At 40.0% G+C, this 17,737-nt stretch overlaps 1 protein-coding gene across 1 annotated transcript in view; it reads right to left on the reverse strand.

Annotated features, from left to right (window-relative positions):
• The window catches only part of LOC136873892 (pyrimidodiazepine synthase), an 81,917-nt gene that overhangs the window by 15,533 nt on the left and 48,647 nt on the right, over positions 1–17,737 (reverse strand). The window contains exon 3 of the mRNA XM_067147218.2: positions 3,447–3,579. Coding sequence (XP_067003319.1) covers positions 3,447–3,579 — 133 coding nt within the window. The remainder of the gene's footprint in view (positions 1–3,446; positions 3,580–17,737) is intronic.

Raw genomic sequence — 17,737 nt, forward strand, 5'->3', positions numbered from 1 at the left:
CAGAGATCTGTACCCTTTATTTACAATCATATTTATGTGATTACCCCAATGAAGATCTTTCCTTATATTTATACCTAGGTATTTACAATGATCCCCAAAGGGAACTTTCACCCCATCAACGCAGTAATTAAAACTGACAGGACTTTTCCTATTTGTGAAACTCACAACCTGATTTTTATCCCCGTTTATCATCATACCATTGCCTACTGTCCATCTCACAACATTATCGAGGTCATTTTGCAGTTGCTCACAATCTTGTAACCTATTTATTACTCTGTACAGAATAACATCATCTGCGAAAAGCCTTGTCTCTGATTCCACCTCTTTACACATATCATTGATATATATAAGAAAACGTAAAGATCCAATAATACTGTCTTGAGGAATTCCCCTCTTAGTTTTTACAGGGACAGATAAAGCTTCACCTACTCTAATTCTCTGAGTTCTATTTTTTAGAAACAGAGCCACCCATTCAGTCACTCTTTTGCCAAGTCCAATTGCACTCATTTTTGCCAGTAGTCTCCCATGATCTACCCTATCAAGTGCCTTAGATAAGTCAATCGCAATACAGTCCAATTGACCTCCTGAATCCAGTATATCTGCTATATCTTGCTGGAATCGTACAAGTTGGGCTTCAGTGGAATAACCTTTCCTAAACCCAAACTTATCTCTGATTCCAGTTCTTTACACATATCATTGATGTATATAAGAAAACATAAAGGTCCAATAATTAATTTTGCAAACATGTCTTATATAATCAGAAAGAGTGATTTCCCAAAGCTTACATACAATGCATGTCAAACTGACTGGCCTGTAATTTTCAGCTTTATGCCTATCACCCTTTCCTTTATATACATGGGCTACTATAGCAACTCTCCATTCATTTGGTAAAGTTCCTTCATGCAAAAAAAAAAAAAAAAAAAAGAAAATCAAACAAGTACTTCAGATATGGTACTATATCCCAACCCATTGTCTTTAGTATATCTCCCGAAACCTTATCAATTCCAGCTGATTTTCTAGTTTTCAACGTTTGTATCTTACTGTAAATGGCATTGCTGTCATAGGTAAATTTTAATACTTATTTAGCATCAGTCACCTCCTCTATCTGGACATTATCCTTGTAACCAACAATCTTTACATACTGCTGACTGAATACTTCTGCCTTTCGAAGATCCTCGCATACACACTCCCCTTGTTCATTAATTATTCCTGGAATGTCCTTCTTGGAACCTGTTTCTGCCTTAAAGTACCTATACATACTCTTCCATTTTTCACTATAGTGTTGCCACCAATTATGCTTGCCATCATGTTATCCTTAGCTGACTTCTTTGGTAGATTCAATTTCCTAGTATGTTCCTTCAATTTCTCCTTACTTCCACAGGCATTTCTAACCGTATTTCTTTCCAACCTGCACCTCCTTCTTAGTCTCTTTACTTCCCTGTTATAATATAGTGGATCTTTACCATTCCTTACCCCCTTTAAAGGTACAAACCTATTTTCACATTCCTCAACAATTGCTTTAAACCCATTCCAGAGTCTGTTTACATTTTTATTTACCGTTTTCCACCGATCATAGTTGCTTATTAAAAACTCCCTCATGCCTGTTTTATCAGCCATTTGGTACTGCCTAACAGTCCTAATTTTAATTTCCTTTCTTTCACATTTATTTTTAATTACCACAAAAACAGCTTCGTGATCACTAATACCATCTATTACTTCGGTTTATCTATAGAGCTCATCTGGTTTTACCAGCACCACATCCAGAATATTCTTCCCTCTAGTTGGTTCCATCACTTTCTGAATCAGGTGCCCTTCCCATATTAACTTATTTGCCATTTGTTGGTCATGCTTCCTGTCGTTCGCATTACCTTCCCATTTGACATTTGGTAAATTGAGATCACCCGCTACGATCACGTTCCTTTTCTTATCGTTTCCCACATAGCTGATTATCTTATCACTTTGGCGCAGCAAAGGTAATTTCTAATGAAAAGTAGCAAATTTAACTTTCGAAAGTTGGTTAACCTGCACGATGTTCATCTTTCTCCACATAGGTAATAAATAAATAAACAACTGTTGATCACAATAGTTTATCTTAAAAGATAAGTAGGTAGTAAATGTTTCCATAGATATGCCGAGGACTAGGAAATTTGGTGCTGGCAGGCGCAAGTTCTACGGAAATATATTTACATCTAAGGAGCAAGAAACATAAATCAATACCAGTAATGGTTCTGGTGAGAGTGAGGTTAAGGTGCAATCAAGTGCTTCAAAAAAGAAACTGAAATATTTGGACGATTCATGCAACAGTAACTTTAGTGAAGAAGAGGCTAGAAAGGGGGTAAGAAGCTGAAAAAGGAATATAAATCTTAAGAAAGAGGATTAAGAACTCTGAACCAAGATGATTATGGCGCTGGAATGCATTAAACACCATCAGTTTAGACCACAACTTTCATTATAATCAAAGTTAAACTTTAAGTCCAATTTCCCGAAAGTTTAGTTTTCTGACATATTTAATTTAATAGACCAGAAACTACTCAAGCTAGAAGGCTGAAACTTTGTACATAGAATCAGTATGATAACTGAAGAAAAGTAGACTACAATCATGGACCTATCTTAAAAAATAAGGACTTGACTTCAGCTACGCCCAACAAAAAGTTGCTGTATTTTTATGTGCCAAATTTTAATTAATGCTGTTAATTCATTTCTTTTTGTATGTTCCCCATAGTAGTCTACTTTGTTCACACACACATTCTCTGTATACAGTTAAAAAGTTGGTGGATTTTATTGATAAGTTTCAGAGATATAGGTACCTAAAAACTGTCTACACTCCCAAAGAGTAAATTACTTACGAAGGATAAAGTAGGCTAATTATTAAAATACTTGACTAACTAATTCTTCATTGTTGTTTTATTGTTCTAAAAGGTCAATTCCACTTGTACGGTGAATTTCAGATGAATATGAAGCATAATACTGGTGATATCTTGTGTGTGATTTGTAGTTAAAATTATGGTCCTTCACAGACATGTACCCTTAATTTTTGTGTGGATTTTATGTGGATTTACGTGGACTTTCGTTTGTACTCATTCATTATTTTTGAAAAAGCTCCTAATAAAACAATATCTTATGTTTTCGAAAAATATTGCTCATTCAAAAACACCTAAAACTGCATTATCATTAGGATTAAAATTTCAACATTTTCCGTGGCTTCCATCCCCCTCCACCTTTCTGAACTATGAGTTAGAGCACTGCCACTAATTTTCAAAACCCGGCGCCCCTGGATTCTTAGAACAATACAAGGTAAAGAAGCTTGAATACGAGGTCAGAGACGACAACATTTAAAGTAAAGTGTTAAATCAAAACCAAAACTAAGAAATTACGTGGAATAATGGTACCCAAATTTCAGGATAACGACCTAGCACATACCGAGAAAAATGCAATCCAATACTTACCACCAAAGAATGTAGTACCACGGCAAGCCAATTCTGTTTCAAATTCTTGAAGGGTGTCATATGCCTGAGCCATGTAATACTCCAGTGGCTGCTTGTCCTTGTCGAATAACGCGTTAGAGGTAGCACTCACGACCTGTAAACAAAACAGCTCTATAGTGTTCTGGAATGAAAAAAATAAATGAAATGTCGTATGGCTTTTAGTGCCGGGAGTGTCCGAGGATAAGTTCGGCTCGCCAGATGAAGTTTTCCGAACAAAAGACATACAAATAAATAACATTTTCCAGTTATCAAGCAGAGCAACTGCGTACCTAGTGAACGTAAAATAATAAATTATATTATTACTGTAAGCCTCCGTGTCTCAGGCGGCAGTACGTCGACCTCTCGCCGCTGGGTTCCGTGATTCAAATCCCGACCATCCCATGTGAGATTTGTGCTGGACAAAGAGGAGGCGGACAGGTTTTTCTCCGGGTACTCCGGGTTTCCCTCTCATCTTTCATTCCAGCAACACTCTCCAATATCATTTCATTCGCCAGTCATTAATCGTTGTCCCAGAGGAGTGCGACAGGCTTCGGCAGCCGGCACAATTTCTATCCTCGCCGCTAGATGAGGACTTCATTCATTTCTTTTCTGACCCGGTCGAATAACTGGAACAGGCTGTGGGTTATTATTATTATTATTATTATTATTATTATTATTATTATTATTATTATTATTATTATTATTATTACATCCATTTAAGAAGGCTCCGCTTGTGCTGGTAACATAATGGGCTGACTCGGCCTAAGCAAGGAGTCACCCTCTTGGTTATGAAACTGTAGATACAGCTACAAATATTTGCAACAGAAATAAATGTGCACAGATGAAGTCCGTAAACAACTTTTTGTCTCCCCGTTTTGGGAATCTGTCCTTCAGTATTACTGTAACTGCGGTCACATGGTCTTTGTGTATATACAAAAGAGCTAACCCATTCAATCTTTTTTGTACAGTCATATTCTGCAAATAACCTTTTTTTTAAAATTATGTCTCTTCGCAGAAACCGACATCACTAGTTTACTTCACTGTCTGTTGTCTGACTCTCTCCGTCTGAAGTTCTGAACTTATCATATCACACACATTTTACTTGTTCGCGTCATCCATTGCTCACAAAGCCCTGTGCCGTGGGTCATTCAAGTACCCGGTTAACTGTACCCTTTCTCCACAGGTCCACACTTCCTCTCACTCAACTTTTCGGTGGTAAAGGTAAGGGTAAAACCCACTCATTTATAAACAAAAGGACCGCACAGATGTCTTATAAAACATTTTCCATATTTTGCCAATGATGTATGGGAATTACCTGTGAACTGCAACACTGGCGTAGCCAAGGGGGGTCAGGGGGATGTCCCCCCCCAAAAGAAATGCTTCCTGAAACTAGAGCGAGGATCAGCCGTTGTTTTACGTACGGTACGAACAACTTAAAAAATTACGCCGAAATGTTAAATTAACGTAGCGACAAAGAATCTACTAGCAAGGCTCAATAGGACCATACATAAATCTCCATATTTGTACTGTTTGAATGATAGGAAAACACTTAGGATTGTGATACGCGGGGATATTTTCCTGTAGAGGCCTCAGTATTGGGAATGTAACCGTGTGTTGACAAATGTCAAGACATGAGGAAAAGAGCAATTAGCAAGGGATTACTCGTAGGGGGCCGAAAGGTGATCACCGAGATAACGGGGGCCACGGCCAGAAACAGTTGCAAGCTTACAACATCGTGTCAGCTTTTGCACATCGGTTCCAGGTAACAATAATGTCCTAGGAATCCTCGTGTTGTACCGTGGTTGAGAGATGTGCTGTGTTTAAGTTGCAGCGTTGGGAAGACTGTGACAGGATTTTGAGTTGCACGTTAGTTCCTCATTTTGTGCCATATAAGTAACTTTTTTGAAGAGGGACCATTTTGTCAATGAGAAGCCAAAACTATGTGCATCCTCGGTAAGTTATAGAAAAGCTTTTTTTTTTATTCTAACAATAGCAAGACAATCGCGGATGCGTGCCTAAGTTCGATAGGTAGGCCTATATATTTTGTCAAATGCCCGGGGACTGATTGGGACCTCAAATGACACCATCAAAAGTGCGGGTGAATATTTTGTAACTGGCGGGCGTGATAATACAGTTCCAATGGTTCTATCTCCTCATTAGGACGGCCCAGGCTTGATTCGCAGTCGATGCATGAAACATTTTTAAAAAGGGAAGTCACGTTCTATTGATACAGATTCTACTTAAAACACTAGATCCAGTCCCTTACCGCTCTTTAGTACCTTTGAGCCATAACCGCATCATTTATGGTTTATGGTTTATGGTGGTGTATTTTGAGCATGCGCCCCATCTTCGGGCTACCTTGTACCTTCAATGGTGAGTAGATGCAGTAGCGTACCCACAAAATACGTTCAGGTCAGTAACGTGCATACAACTTTTTCTTTGAAGGGGTTGTGAAAATATTTTTTATTTTTTATTTAGAATTTGCTTAACGTCGCACCGTAGGTCTTATAGCGACGATGGGAAGGGAAAGGGCTAAGAGTGGGAAGAAAGCGGCCGTGGCCTTAATTAAGGTACAGCCCCAGAATTTGCCTGGTGTGAAAATAGCGAACCACGGAAAACCATATTTAGGGCTGCCGACAGTGGGGTTTGAACCCACTATCTCCAGGATGCAAGCACACAGCTATGCGCCCCTAACCGCACGGCCAATTCACCCGGTGGATATGAAAAGAAAAGTGCGGTGACGGATCTTCAGTAGATATTGATGGTTTTGACTGTGACCATGTACAATCATAGCTTCTGTACTCTTAACATAAACCGGCTGCATTATTGAAACTGTCCGTAAAATTGATAATATCGTTCTTCGTTTGTGGGGAAGAAGAATCTTCATTTAATTTGTCTTCTTAATCAAAGGAACCACTTTGGTACTACAACCCATGAAGGTGACCACCTTCCAGGCCAACTCTACTGCACCCACAAAGAAGGCTGTATCTTCCCCATCCCATGCCTTTCATAACCCTGTCCGTGCCGGGAATCGAATGCAGGATGCCTTAAGTCAAATTCTAAAATAAGGAGACCTAAAAGTAACAAACTGGCCCCGCGGTGTAGGGATAGCATTCCTGTCTCTTACCGGAGGCCCCGGGTTTGATTCCCGGCCAGGTCAGGGATTTTACTTGGAAATGAGGGCTGGTTCGAGGTACACTCAGCCCACGTGCTTATAATTTAGGAGCTATCTGGCGGTGAGATGGCGGCCCCGGTCTAAAAAGCCATGAATAACAGCGGAGAGGATTTGTCGTGCTAACCACACGACACCTCGTAATCTGCAGGCCTTCGGGCTGAACAGCGATCGCTTGGTAGGCGATGGCCCTTCAGGGCTGTTATGCCATGGATTTTGGTTTGGAAAAGTGAACAGAGAAGGAAGCGACACCCCTGCAAGGCTCTTTATCTTCCAGCTATTTCTTCTGTCCGGCCTCGTGCACTTAGGACAGTTGGAAAAAGTAATCCTTAATAAATGCTCCTCATAAAACCTGTGTAAACATACTAACTCAATCTTTTTATAACAATAATCACCAACACCTCCTTTTCATGTGGCTCAGTTGGTTGAGTCGCTGTCCTTCTGAGTCCGAGTTCGCAGGTTCAAATCCCTGCTTGAGTCGGTGGCCCTTGAAACGGTGTTCAAATGGCAACAGCTCCGTGTCGTTGGTATCTGGCACGTTAATAAAAATTATACATACGAATTTTTGCGTCACAAAACTGTAACATTATACTACTATATTCTGTATCCTAGGCTTGCGAGGGAAACTAATTAACTATTTGCTTTACGTCGCACCGACACCGATAGGTCTTATGGAGATGGTGGGTGAGGAAAGGCCTAAGAGTGGGAAGGAAGAGGCCGTGGCCTTAATTAAGGTACATCCCCAGCATTTGCTTGGTGTGAAAATGGGGAAACCATGGTAAACCATTTTCAGGGTTGCCGACAGTGGGGTTCGAATCCACTATCTCCCGGATTCAAGCTCACAGTTGCGCGGCCATAACCGCGAGGGAAACTAATAGGACAAGGTAAACCCTACCTAGCATATGTTGTGACGTGTATTTTTCTTTGCCATTTAACAAAATAGCTATAGCCATGAGCTTTCATTCTATATTTATTTATTTATTAATTTTATTTATTTATTTGTTTGTTTATTAGTGCCTTCTGTACAGTGGCGGTTAGGGCACCAGGCCCTCTCGTACACTTAAACACATACTAATCGGAATCTGAAATAAAATACTGAGATACTTAAAATAGTTAAAACTACATAAATTAATAGAAGTGAAAATAAATTTAAATAAATTATTAACTACATTAGTATTAAAACTAATTAATATTAAAAACTCGTAAAAGTGACTAATCCTCAGGTACGCACATATTCATACTTCAACCATTCAGTCAGCTGTCCTCAGCAGGTCGTCTTCGGCAGGTGACCTTAAATCGTGATTTAGAAAAAGCTAGAGTCTGTGACCTGAGCTGGCAGGGAATTCCATAATCTGGCGACATTCACCATAATATTGATCTATTAATTTTATTTGTGCGGTGGAGTGGAATAGAAATAATGAATTTAGAACGTGTATTTAAGTTGTGAAATGATGATAAAAAGATGAATTTAGAAGAAATATACAGTGACTGACTTTCACCTACCACCCTATACACCATCGTTAAAGTGTGTAGCTGCCGACGTTTATCATACATCAGCCATAAGACAGCCTGATAATATGGGGTGATATGAACATAGTATCTGTTATTGTAAATAAATCGTAGGCAGGAATTCAGTGCTCGTTGAAGTTTAAGCGTTTCTTCTCTCGTCATATCTACTAAAACAACGTCGCAGTAATCAAGAATAGGGAGAATCAGTGTCTGTATTAGTTTGGCCAAATGGAAATACATTCTCCTGCTGTTTAAGAGGGTGAAGCACTCCAAAAATCTTTTCACGTATTTCTTTCGTGTAATCAAACCAATCAATTCATCATTACGCCGAGATTTTTTATCCGTTTTACTGTAGGGAATAATGTTAAAATTCAGTAGGATAGGCTGGATTGCGACATTGTTTGAGCAGCTCAGTAATTTTCGTGATCCAATTATGATTGCCTGAGATTTTGTGCAGTTTATTATAAGAGAGTTTCGTTGTGCATATAAATTGAGTCGTTGGAGGTCATTGCTAATATCTTGTCTTGCAATGTCAATATTTTTGAAGATCGTCAGCATAGAGGTGGTGTGTGTTATTTCCTGTCACAGACGGTATGTCATTGATATAAATACAGAAAATTCGGGGCCCTGGAATACTGCCCTGTGGGGCAATACTTTGTAAGTTTTATTTTCTATTTAGAGGCCTTGTCGTTTACTGTTACATGTTGTTGGCGGTTACTCAAATAAGAACTTAAAACCTTAAGCGCAGCCAGGTCGAAATTTAGCAGTTTCATTTTCTTTATCATAGTCGGAATTACTGTAGTGTCAAAAGCGCTACTAAAGTCAAGAAGGGTAAGTATAGTGAGCTGTCGTTTCCATAGCGTTTCTAATGTCTTCAAAACCGTAACCTTCAAAAGTGCTGACGCGGTACTGTGACCCTTCTTAAATTCAGGTTGCAAAAGGTCCAAAAGAGCATTTTTATTTAGGTATTCCAGACCTTGCTCGTATACTAAACGTTCAAAGGCTTTAGAAAGCGCAGGGAGTGTAGACATAGGACGATAGTCAGAGTGTGATTGTGGGTCTAATCTCTTAGGTACCGGTGTAATATTGGCTGTTTTCCAGACAGTAGGGAAAGTTCCGTTTAGTAAACAGTAGTTCAGTATATGCGTCAGTAGTATAGGCAGGACAGCACCCATAATGTAATGTAAAAGTAATAGGAATATCATCTACACCGCTTTGATTTAATGGAATACAAAGCCTTTTTAACCTGATTTTCTGTGACACTGTGAAATGTGAATTGTGGATTGGCGGGAGGGGAGGGCGGAGAGTCGGTTCAGTTAATTGGGCTAGGTTGAATATCTATTCTACTAAAGTAATCGTTCAGTTCGCCAAGTGGAATGTCAGGAGTTGTCTGTCTCCGTCGATGTTTTCCTATTCCCAGAGCCCTAAGTTGATCCCATGCACGATTAGAATTTAAGTAGTTAGCTAAATTGCAGAAATATATACACTTTTTATTTCTGATTAACTGCTTTGTGCGATGTTTTAAGATGCGGTAAGATTCGAAGTCTGTGTCATCTAGGATTTGTTTATAATGCCGAAATAACGAGTCACGGTGGGCCATCATTCTCTTGGCTTCATCATCTAGCCATGGACCAGAAGGGCGAGAAACCTGTATTCGACGTGTGTGTGTGTCTGTATGTATTTCTTTCCCGCATTATTTGTACAAAATGTCACTTCTTTATTGCTTATCATGTGACCATTATTATAATAACATTACCGTATTTATTCTAAACTAGAACATTATATCTTTACTCAAACTGTTTATTCTTTAATTCATTGGCACCCAGGAGTTTTAACCAATGCACTTTTATTGAGCATTTTATATATAATGTATATTAATATCAGCTTCCGGAGTCCGACTTATTGGCTGAATGATCAGTGCTGAGGCCTTCGGTTCAGAGGGTCCCGGGTTTGATTCCCGGCCTTGTCGGGGATTTTAGTCGCGTCTGATTAATTTTTCTTGCTCGGGGACTGAGCGTTTGTCCCAACACTGTCCTCTTCATATTCAGACAACATACTACACTACCAACCACCAACGAAGCACACAACAGAGGTTACATCCCTCCATATAGGGTTGGCGTCGGGAAGGACATCCGGCCGTAAAGCAGGGCCAAATCCACAGTTCGCACCCGCGACCCCACAGGTGTGGGAAGAGCGGGGGAATAGGAGGAGAAGAAGAAGATTAGTATTAGCTTCCAGAATCCGCACGAATCCACCACTCCTACTTAGATCCAAGGGCACTAATTTTCTTTTTAGGTATTCTACACCACATAAACTCTGGAAGTTTGGACACCTATCAAAATAAAATTCTGGATGAATGGCCCCCGCCCCAAAACTGAAATCCTGGCTACGCAACTGAACTGCGATGTCTTAACAATCGCAGAATACAACGCAGACTGAAGGTTAAATGTCGGATCAAGCTCACTGTAATATTTATGAATGGAAGCATCAGCACATTGTTGGCAAATACGTAGTTCAAATGTAAAGATAAAAATGAACCACCTGAAATTTTCATATACATGGTTACCACAACTAATCACAAGTTCCAAACTTCAGAATTTCGGGGGAGGGGTTATTCCCCAAATCCCTCCTCTGCGTACGCCCCTGGCAGGAGCAGTAGCTCATACTACACGGCCGAGAATAACACACATTAAAGGTAAATAGAAAAGACCGAAAAAAGTGGACTGGGATGCTGAACACACTCAAGCATTCCCATAACATGACTTGCAATACAACCTAATGGGGCAGAAGGCCACATGACACTGGTGACTAAGATGGGAAAGAATTACTAACCGAAAATCAAGAATTAAAATTTAGAAATTTGGAAAAGCTTAGTCACCAAAAATGCAAAGTTAACAAGGGAAACAAAGGTCAACAGTCGTACATCCAAAATACATTACAAGACACGCAGTTGGGCGGTTGCCTTCGTGGCAAGAAAGTCTAAAAACCAACATTTTACAGATTAAGTTAAAATCTACATTAAAATCATGTAAACGCCGCTCAGCACTAACTCGGCCTTAACCGTTACGCTTATATATACCCGTCGCCACACGTAAATAAGTTATGAGCTTGCATTCGGGAGTTAATGGGTATGATCCGCACTGTCGGCAGCCCTGAAGATGGTTTTCCGTGGTTTCCCATTTTCACACCAGGCAAATGCTTGAGCTGTACCTTAATTAAGGCCACGGCCGCTTCCGTACCACTCCTGGCCCTTCCCTATTCCACGGTCACCATAGGACCTATCTGTGTCGGTGAGACGTAAAGCAAATTGAAAAAGAAAATCGCAAGTAAGTTTACACGATGGAGTAAATTCTTAGCCGCCTACCTTAGAAGCTGCCCCAGCACGCCTGTAGCCTTGTGTAAAGAGAACTTCACTCACCGTAACACTGATCAAGGTAGATACATTAAGTCCAAGATTGCTTCTATTTATAGGGGCGAGCTGGTCTATGATTGATGGATTTTAAATTGAAATCACAGTAGTGGCAACTTAGAAACAGACAAAATAAGGTATCGACTGCCAACCCCATAACAGTTACAACTCTCCACTAAACAATATTCATTCCAAGCCTCTAGCTGGCTCTCCAAACCAAAAGTAATGACATTTGTTTAAGGTGTTGCCTACCACTAGGGAGAGATAGGCCTTACTGATTTATTATTATTATTATTATCATTATTATTATTATTATTATTATTATTATTATTATTATTATTATTATTATCCCACCTGGTGACCACGATCGTTAAGACGAGAATTCTATACGGTCTGACACCGTGGTTAGCCGGTTCGAGTCCCATTGGTCGAAAAAATGTTCACCATCAGAATGTTGGACGCTAGGGTAAGAGAGGTGATGGATATATTCTAATCACTAGATTGCGTGCCAAAAACCTGGATTCCATTCCAAATCTCTCCGCAGTGTTCATATGGAGCGAGGAGCGAGGGCGTATGATGCTGTTGATGGTGATTCGTCCGTCGGATGGAGACATTAACCCTTGAGCAGACCCCTTGGTGCTATTCGACACGAGTAGTCTGTGTGTCGGCGCCCTGTTTCACCCTCTCCCTACTATTATATATCACGTCATTCATTTCATATCTTTAAATCCTCTGATGATGTTGACGTCGGAAAGGGCATCCAGTCGTTAAAACTTCTGTATGAAGATCCATCTTACTTCATACCTGTAGAGAAACGGGAGTTTTTTAATAAATTGCTTTACGTCACACCGACACAGATAGGGATTATGCCGACGATGGGATAGGAAAGGGCTAGGAGTAGAAAGGAAGCGGCCGTGACCTTAATTAAGGTACAGTCCCAGCATTTGCCTGGTGTGAAAATGGAAACCACGGTAAAACATGTTCAAGCCTGCCACCAATGGGGTTCGAATCCGCTATCTCCCGAGCCACGCGCCCCTAACCGCACGGCCAACTCACTCGATGTACATAAAATGTAATAAACATCAGTGAAATATGTAATTAAACATGTAATATTAAGAAAATATGTAATATGCACTGAATGTATAAAAACTGTTCGTATATTTCGTTTATTATGAGTTATGTATATGAGACAATAAATTCCTCCATATTTTATGACAGTCATCTTTGTTACATTAGATAATTTACATAGACTACTGCTTTCTAACTTTGACAGCATTAAATAATAAAATTCAAGGCATAATCAAAATAATGTTATGCACTGTAAATCGCGGAGTATAATACACAATCCATAGTTGTGGCTAATTTTCTGTTGCCCTCATGCCCTGAAAATGAAACAAATTTTACTAAATAAAGATATTATCGAATATGTTTTTAAACTCCTATTAAGTAACAAATGGTACGGTAATGTGTTTATCGTGGTGCGCAGTGTGTCACCAGGTACTTCTTTTTTATTTTTTGTTCATTGTGATGTTTTGACACTATCCCGATTAAATTCTCTTTTAGGCTGTGAAGGACCGTTCAACATCGCAAGAATTCACGAGTGCATAGTTTAAAACTTAAAACTAGTTGGGTGAAATGTCTTCCGGGGGCTCTTCTTGTTTGCCACTAATGACCTAGATTTCGTTCCAAGATTGCGTGGCATTTGTTAGAAACTCTGGCTAACGACTATTAGTATTTCTTGTAATATTTTCCTTCCATGGAATTGCTTGTTGTACTCTTGTTGTTGTTGTTGTTGTTGTTGTTGTTGTTGTCATCGTCGTTGTTGCTGTTGTAAGTCATAGTGTAAAATTTTGAAAGGTACGTGTGAATTTGTATATGGTGGTGTTGTAATGTTAAGTTAGTAGTAAGCTCAACCTATACCATTGTAAGCCATAGTGTTAAGTAGTGGAAATACTGAAGTTATGTTATGTATGAAATTGTATATGATGACGCTGGATTTAGAATGTTAAACTATTAGTATTTCTTGTAATATTTTCTTTCCATGGAATTGCTTCTTGTTGTTGTTGTTGTTATTGTTGTGTAATTATGTTTTAACTTTACTTTATTATTACACTACTGTAAGGGAACATTGCCACCGGGATATTTCCCAATTGCGATGTATGTTAATAATTGTAAAAAGGCACCTAGTAATCCCAGACTCTGAAAAACGATTAATGCTGTTGTATTTTATGCAGTTGAGGCACTCAGATCTACAGTATTTCACAGACAAAGATTAGAAATCCTAATTTTAAAGGAATTTTAAAGCCAAATTTTTCAATTGAAACATATTCTATAAGGGTTGAAATTCGCCAATTACTTTACTATAGTCTGAAAACCCTCCTCTGCGAACCATGTGACCTTGCCGCGGTGGGGAGGCTTGCGTGTCCCAATGATGCAGATAGCCGAGCCGCAGGTGCAACCATATCGGATGGGTATCTGTTGAGAGACCAGACTAACGAATGGTTCATCGAAAGGGAGGTAGCAGCCTTTCGGTAGTTGCAAGGGCGGCAGTCTAGATGATTGACTGATACGGCCTTGTAATAATACTCACCATGGCTTAGCTGTGTTGATACTGCTACACGGCTGAAAGCAACGGGAAACTACAGCCGTAACCACCTCCCGAGGACATGCAGCTCTCTCTGTATGAATGATGTACTGATGATGGCTTCCTCCCGGGTAAAATATTCCGGAGGTAAACTAGTCCCCCATTCGGATCTCCGGGTGGGGACTACACGAGAGGGGGCGATCATCAGGAAGATGGATACTGACATTCTGCGAGTCGGAGCGTGGAATGTTAGAAGTTTGAATCGTTGTGGTAGGTTAGAGAATCTGAAAAGGGAGATGGATAGGCTAAAGTTAGATGTAGTTGGTATAAGTGAAGTACGTTGGCAGGAAGAACAGGATTTTTGGTCAGGCGACTACCGAATTATCAACACGAAATCAAACAGGGGTAATGCAGGAGTTGGTTTAATAATGAATAAGAAAATAGGGCAGCGGATAAGCTACTACGACCAGCATAGTGAAAGAATTATTGTCGCCAAGATAGACACCAAACCAATGCCCACCACAATAGTGCAGGTCTATATGCCTACTAGTTCAGCGGATGATGAAGAAATTGAAAGAATATATGAGGAGATAGAAGATTTAATACAATATGTCAAAGGTGACGAGAATCTAATTGTGATGGGAGACTGGAACGCAGTGGTAGGCCAAGGAAGAGAAGGTAGCACAGTAGGAGAATTTGAATTGGGACAAAGGAACGAAAGAGGAAGTCGGCTGGTTGAATTCTGCACTGACCATAATTTAGTCCTCGCCAATACTTGGTTCAAACACCACAAACGACGGCTGTATACGTGGACGAGACCTGGAGACACTGGAAGGTATCAAATAGACTTCATTATGATTAGGCAGAGATTCAGAAACCAGGTGTTGGATTGCAAAACTTTCCCAGGAGCAGACGTGGACTCTGACCACAACTTGTTGGTCATGAAATGCCATCTGAAATTGAAGAAATTGAAGAAAGGAAAGAATGCAAAAAGATGGGATCTAGACAAGTTGAAAGAAAAGAGTGTGATGGATTGTTTCAAGGAACATGTTGCACAAGGACTAAATGAAAAGGCCGAAGGAAACACAGTAGAGGAAGAGTGGAGAGTCATGAAAAATGAAGTCAATAGGGCTGCTGAAGAAATGTTAGGAAGGAAGAAAAGATCAACTAAGAATCAGTGGATAACTCAGGAGATACTAGACCTGATTGATGAACGACGAAAATACAAGAATGCTAGAAATGAAGAGGGCAGAAAAGAATACAGGCGATTAAAGAATGAAGTGTATAGAAAGTGCAAGGTAGCTAAGGAAGAATGGCTGAAGGAGAAGTGCAAGGATGTCGAAGGCTGTATGGTCCTGGGAAAAGTAGATGCTGCATACAGGAAAATCAAGGAAACCTTTGGAGAAAGGAAATCTAGGTGCATGAATATTAAGAGCTCAGATGGAAAGCCACTTCTAGGGAAAGAAGACAAAGCAGAAAGATGGCAGGAGCATATCCAACAGTTGTATCAAGGTAACGATGTAGATAATTTCGTTTTGGAACATGAAGAGGCTGTTGATGCTGATGAAATGGGAGACCCAATTTTGAGGCCAGAGTTTGACAGAGCTGTGAGTGACCTAAATAGGAACAAGGCACCTGGAATTGATGATATTCCCGCTGAATTACTGACTGCCTTAGGGGAAACCAGCATGGTAAGGTTATTTCATTTAGTGTGCAAGATGTATGAGACAGGAGAAGTCCCATCCGATTTTCAGCAGAATGTTGTTATACCTATTCCCAAGAAAGCCGGTGCTGACAGGTGTGAAAACTACCGCACTATTAGTTTAGTATCTCATGCCTGCAAAATTTTAACACGTATTATTTACAGAAGAATGGAAAAACAAGTTGAAGCTGAGTTGGGGGAAGATCAATTTGGCTTCAGAAGAAATGTAGGAACACGTGAAGCAATCCTGACTTTACGTCTGATCTTAGAGGATCGAATCAAGAAGGACAAGCCCACGTACATGGCATTCGTAGATCTGGCATTCGATAATGTTGATTGGACCAGGCTATTTATGATTCTGAAGATGATAGGGATCAGATACCGAGAACGAAGAATTATCTACAACCTGTATAAAAATCAGTCTGCAGTGATAAGAATCGAGGGCTTTGAAAAAGAAGCAGCAATCCAGAAAGGAGTGAGGCAAGGCTGCAGTTTGTCCCCTCTCCTTTTCAGTGTTTACATACAACAGGCAGTAAAGGAAATCAAAGAGAAATTTGGAAAGGGAATCACAGTCCAAGGAGAGGAAATCAAAACCTTGAGATTTGCCGATGATATTGTTATTTTATCTGAGACTGCAGAAGATCTCGAGAAGTTGCTGAATGGTATGGATGAAGTCTTAGGTAAGGAGTACAAGATGAAAATAAATAAGTCCAAAACAAAAGTAATGGAGTGCAGTCGAACGAAGGCAGGTGATGAAGGGAATATTAGATTAGGAAACGAAGTCTTAAAGGAAGTAGATGAATATTGTTATTGGGTAGTAAAATAACCAACGATGGCAGAAGTAAGGAGGACATAAAATGCAGACTAGCACAAGCAAGGAAGAGCTTTCTTAAGAAAAGAAATTTGCTCACTTCAAACATTGATATCGGAATTAGAAAGATGTTTTTGAAGACTTTTGTGTGGAGCGTGGCATTGTATGGAAGTGAAACATGGACGATAACTAGCTCAGAAAGAAAGAGAATAGAAGCTTTTGAAATGTGGTGTTACAGAAGAATGCTGAAGGTGAGATGGATAGATCGAATCACGAATGAAGAGATACTGAATCGAATTGGTGAGAGGAGATCGATTTGGCTAAATTTGACGAGAAGAAGAGATAGAATGATAGGACACATCTTAAGACACCCAGGACTTGTTCAGTTGGTTTTTGAAGGAAGTGTAGGTGGCAAGAACGGTAGGGGTAGACCAAGGTATGAATATGACAAACAGATTAGAGCAGATGTAGGATGCAATAGCTACGTAGAAATGAAAAGGTTAGCACAGGATAGGGTGGCATGGAGAGCTGCATCAAACCAGTCTATGGACTGATGACTCAAGCAACAACAGTCTGAAAACTAAACGAGCTGACTCAATTTTTATTTTTTATTAACAAAAGTGGTACATTGTTCACGTAGTGCGACTCGTTGGCTGAATGGTTAGCGTCCTGGCCTTCGGTTCAGAGGGTCCCGTGTTCGATTCCCGGCCGGGTTGGGGATTTTAATCGCTTCTGATTAGTGTTAAGAATTTCATTATGGTCCGTGTTGAATCGAAATTTACAATGAATGTATTGAACAGGTGGAAACCCTTTATCCTTATTCAACATTGTACGCTTCTGATTAACTCTTCCGGCTCGGGGACTGGGTGTTTGTGTCCGTCCCAACACTCTCCTCATCATATTCAGACAACATGCCACACTACCGGCTATTACAGAAACACGCAATAGTGATTACACCCCTCCATATAGTGTTAACGTCAGGAAGGGCATCCGGCAGTAAAATCAGGGCCAAATCCACATGTGCGACGCAGCGACCCCACAGGTGTGGGAAAAAGCTGTATTAAAGAAGAATAAGAAGAAGGTGTA

The sequence above is a fragment of the Anabrus simplex genome, chromosome 1 (assembly GCF_040414725.1).
Source record: "Anabrus simplex isolate iqAnaSimp1 chromosome 1, ASM4041472v1, whole genome shotgun sequence".
In the NCBI taxonomy this organism is placed as follows: Eukaryota; Metazoa; Arthropoda; class Insecta; order Orthoptera; family Tettigoniidae; genus Anabrus; species Anabrus simplex.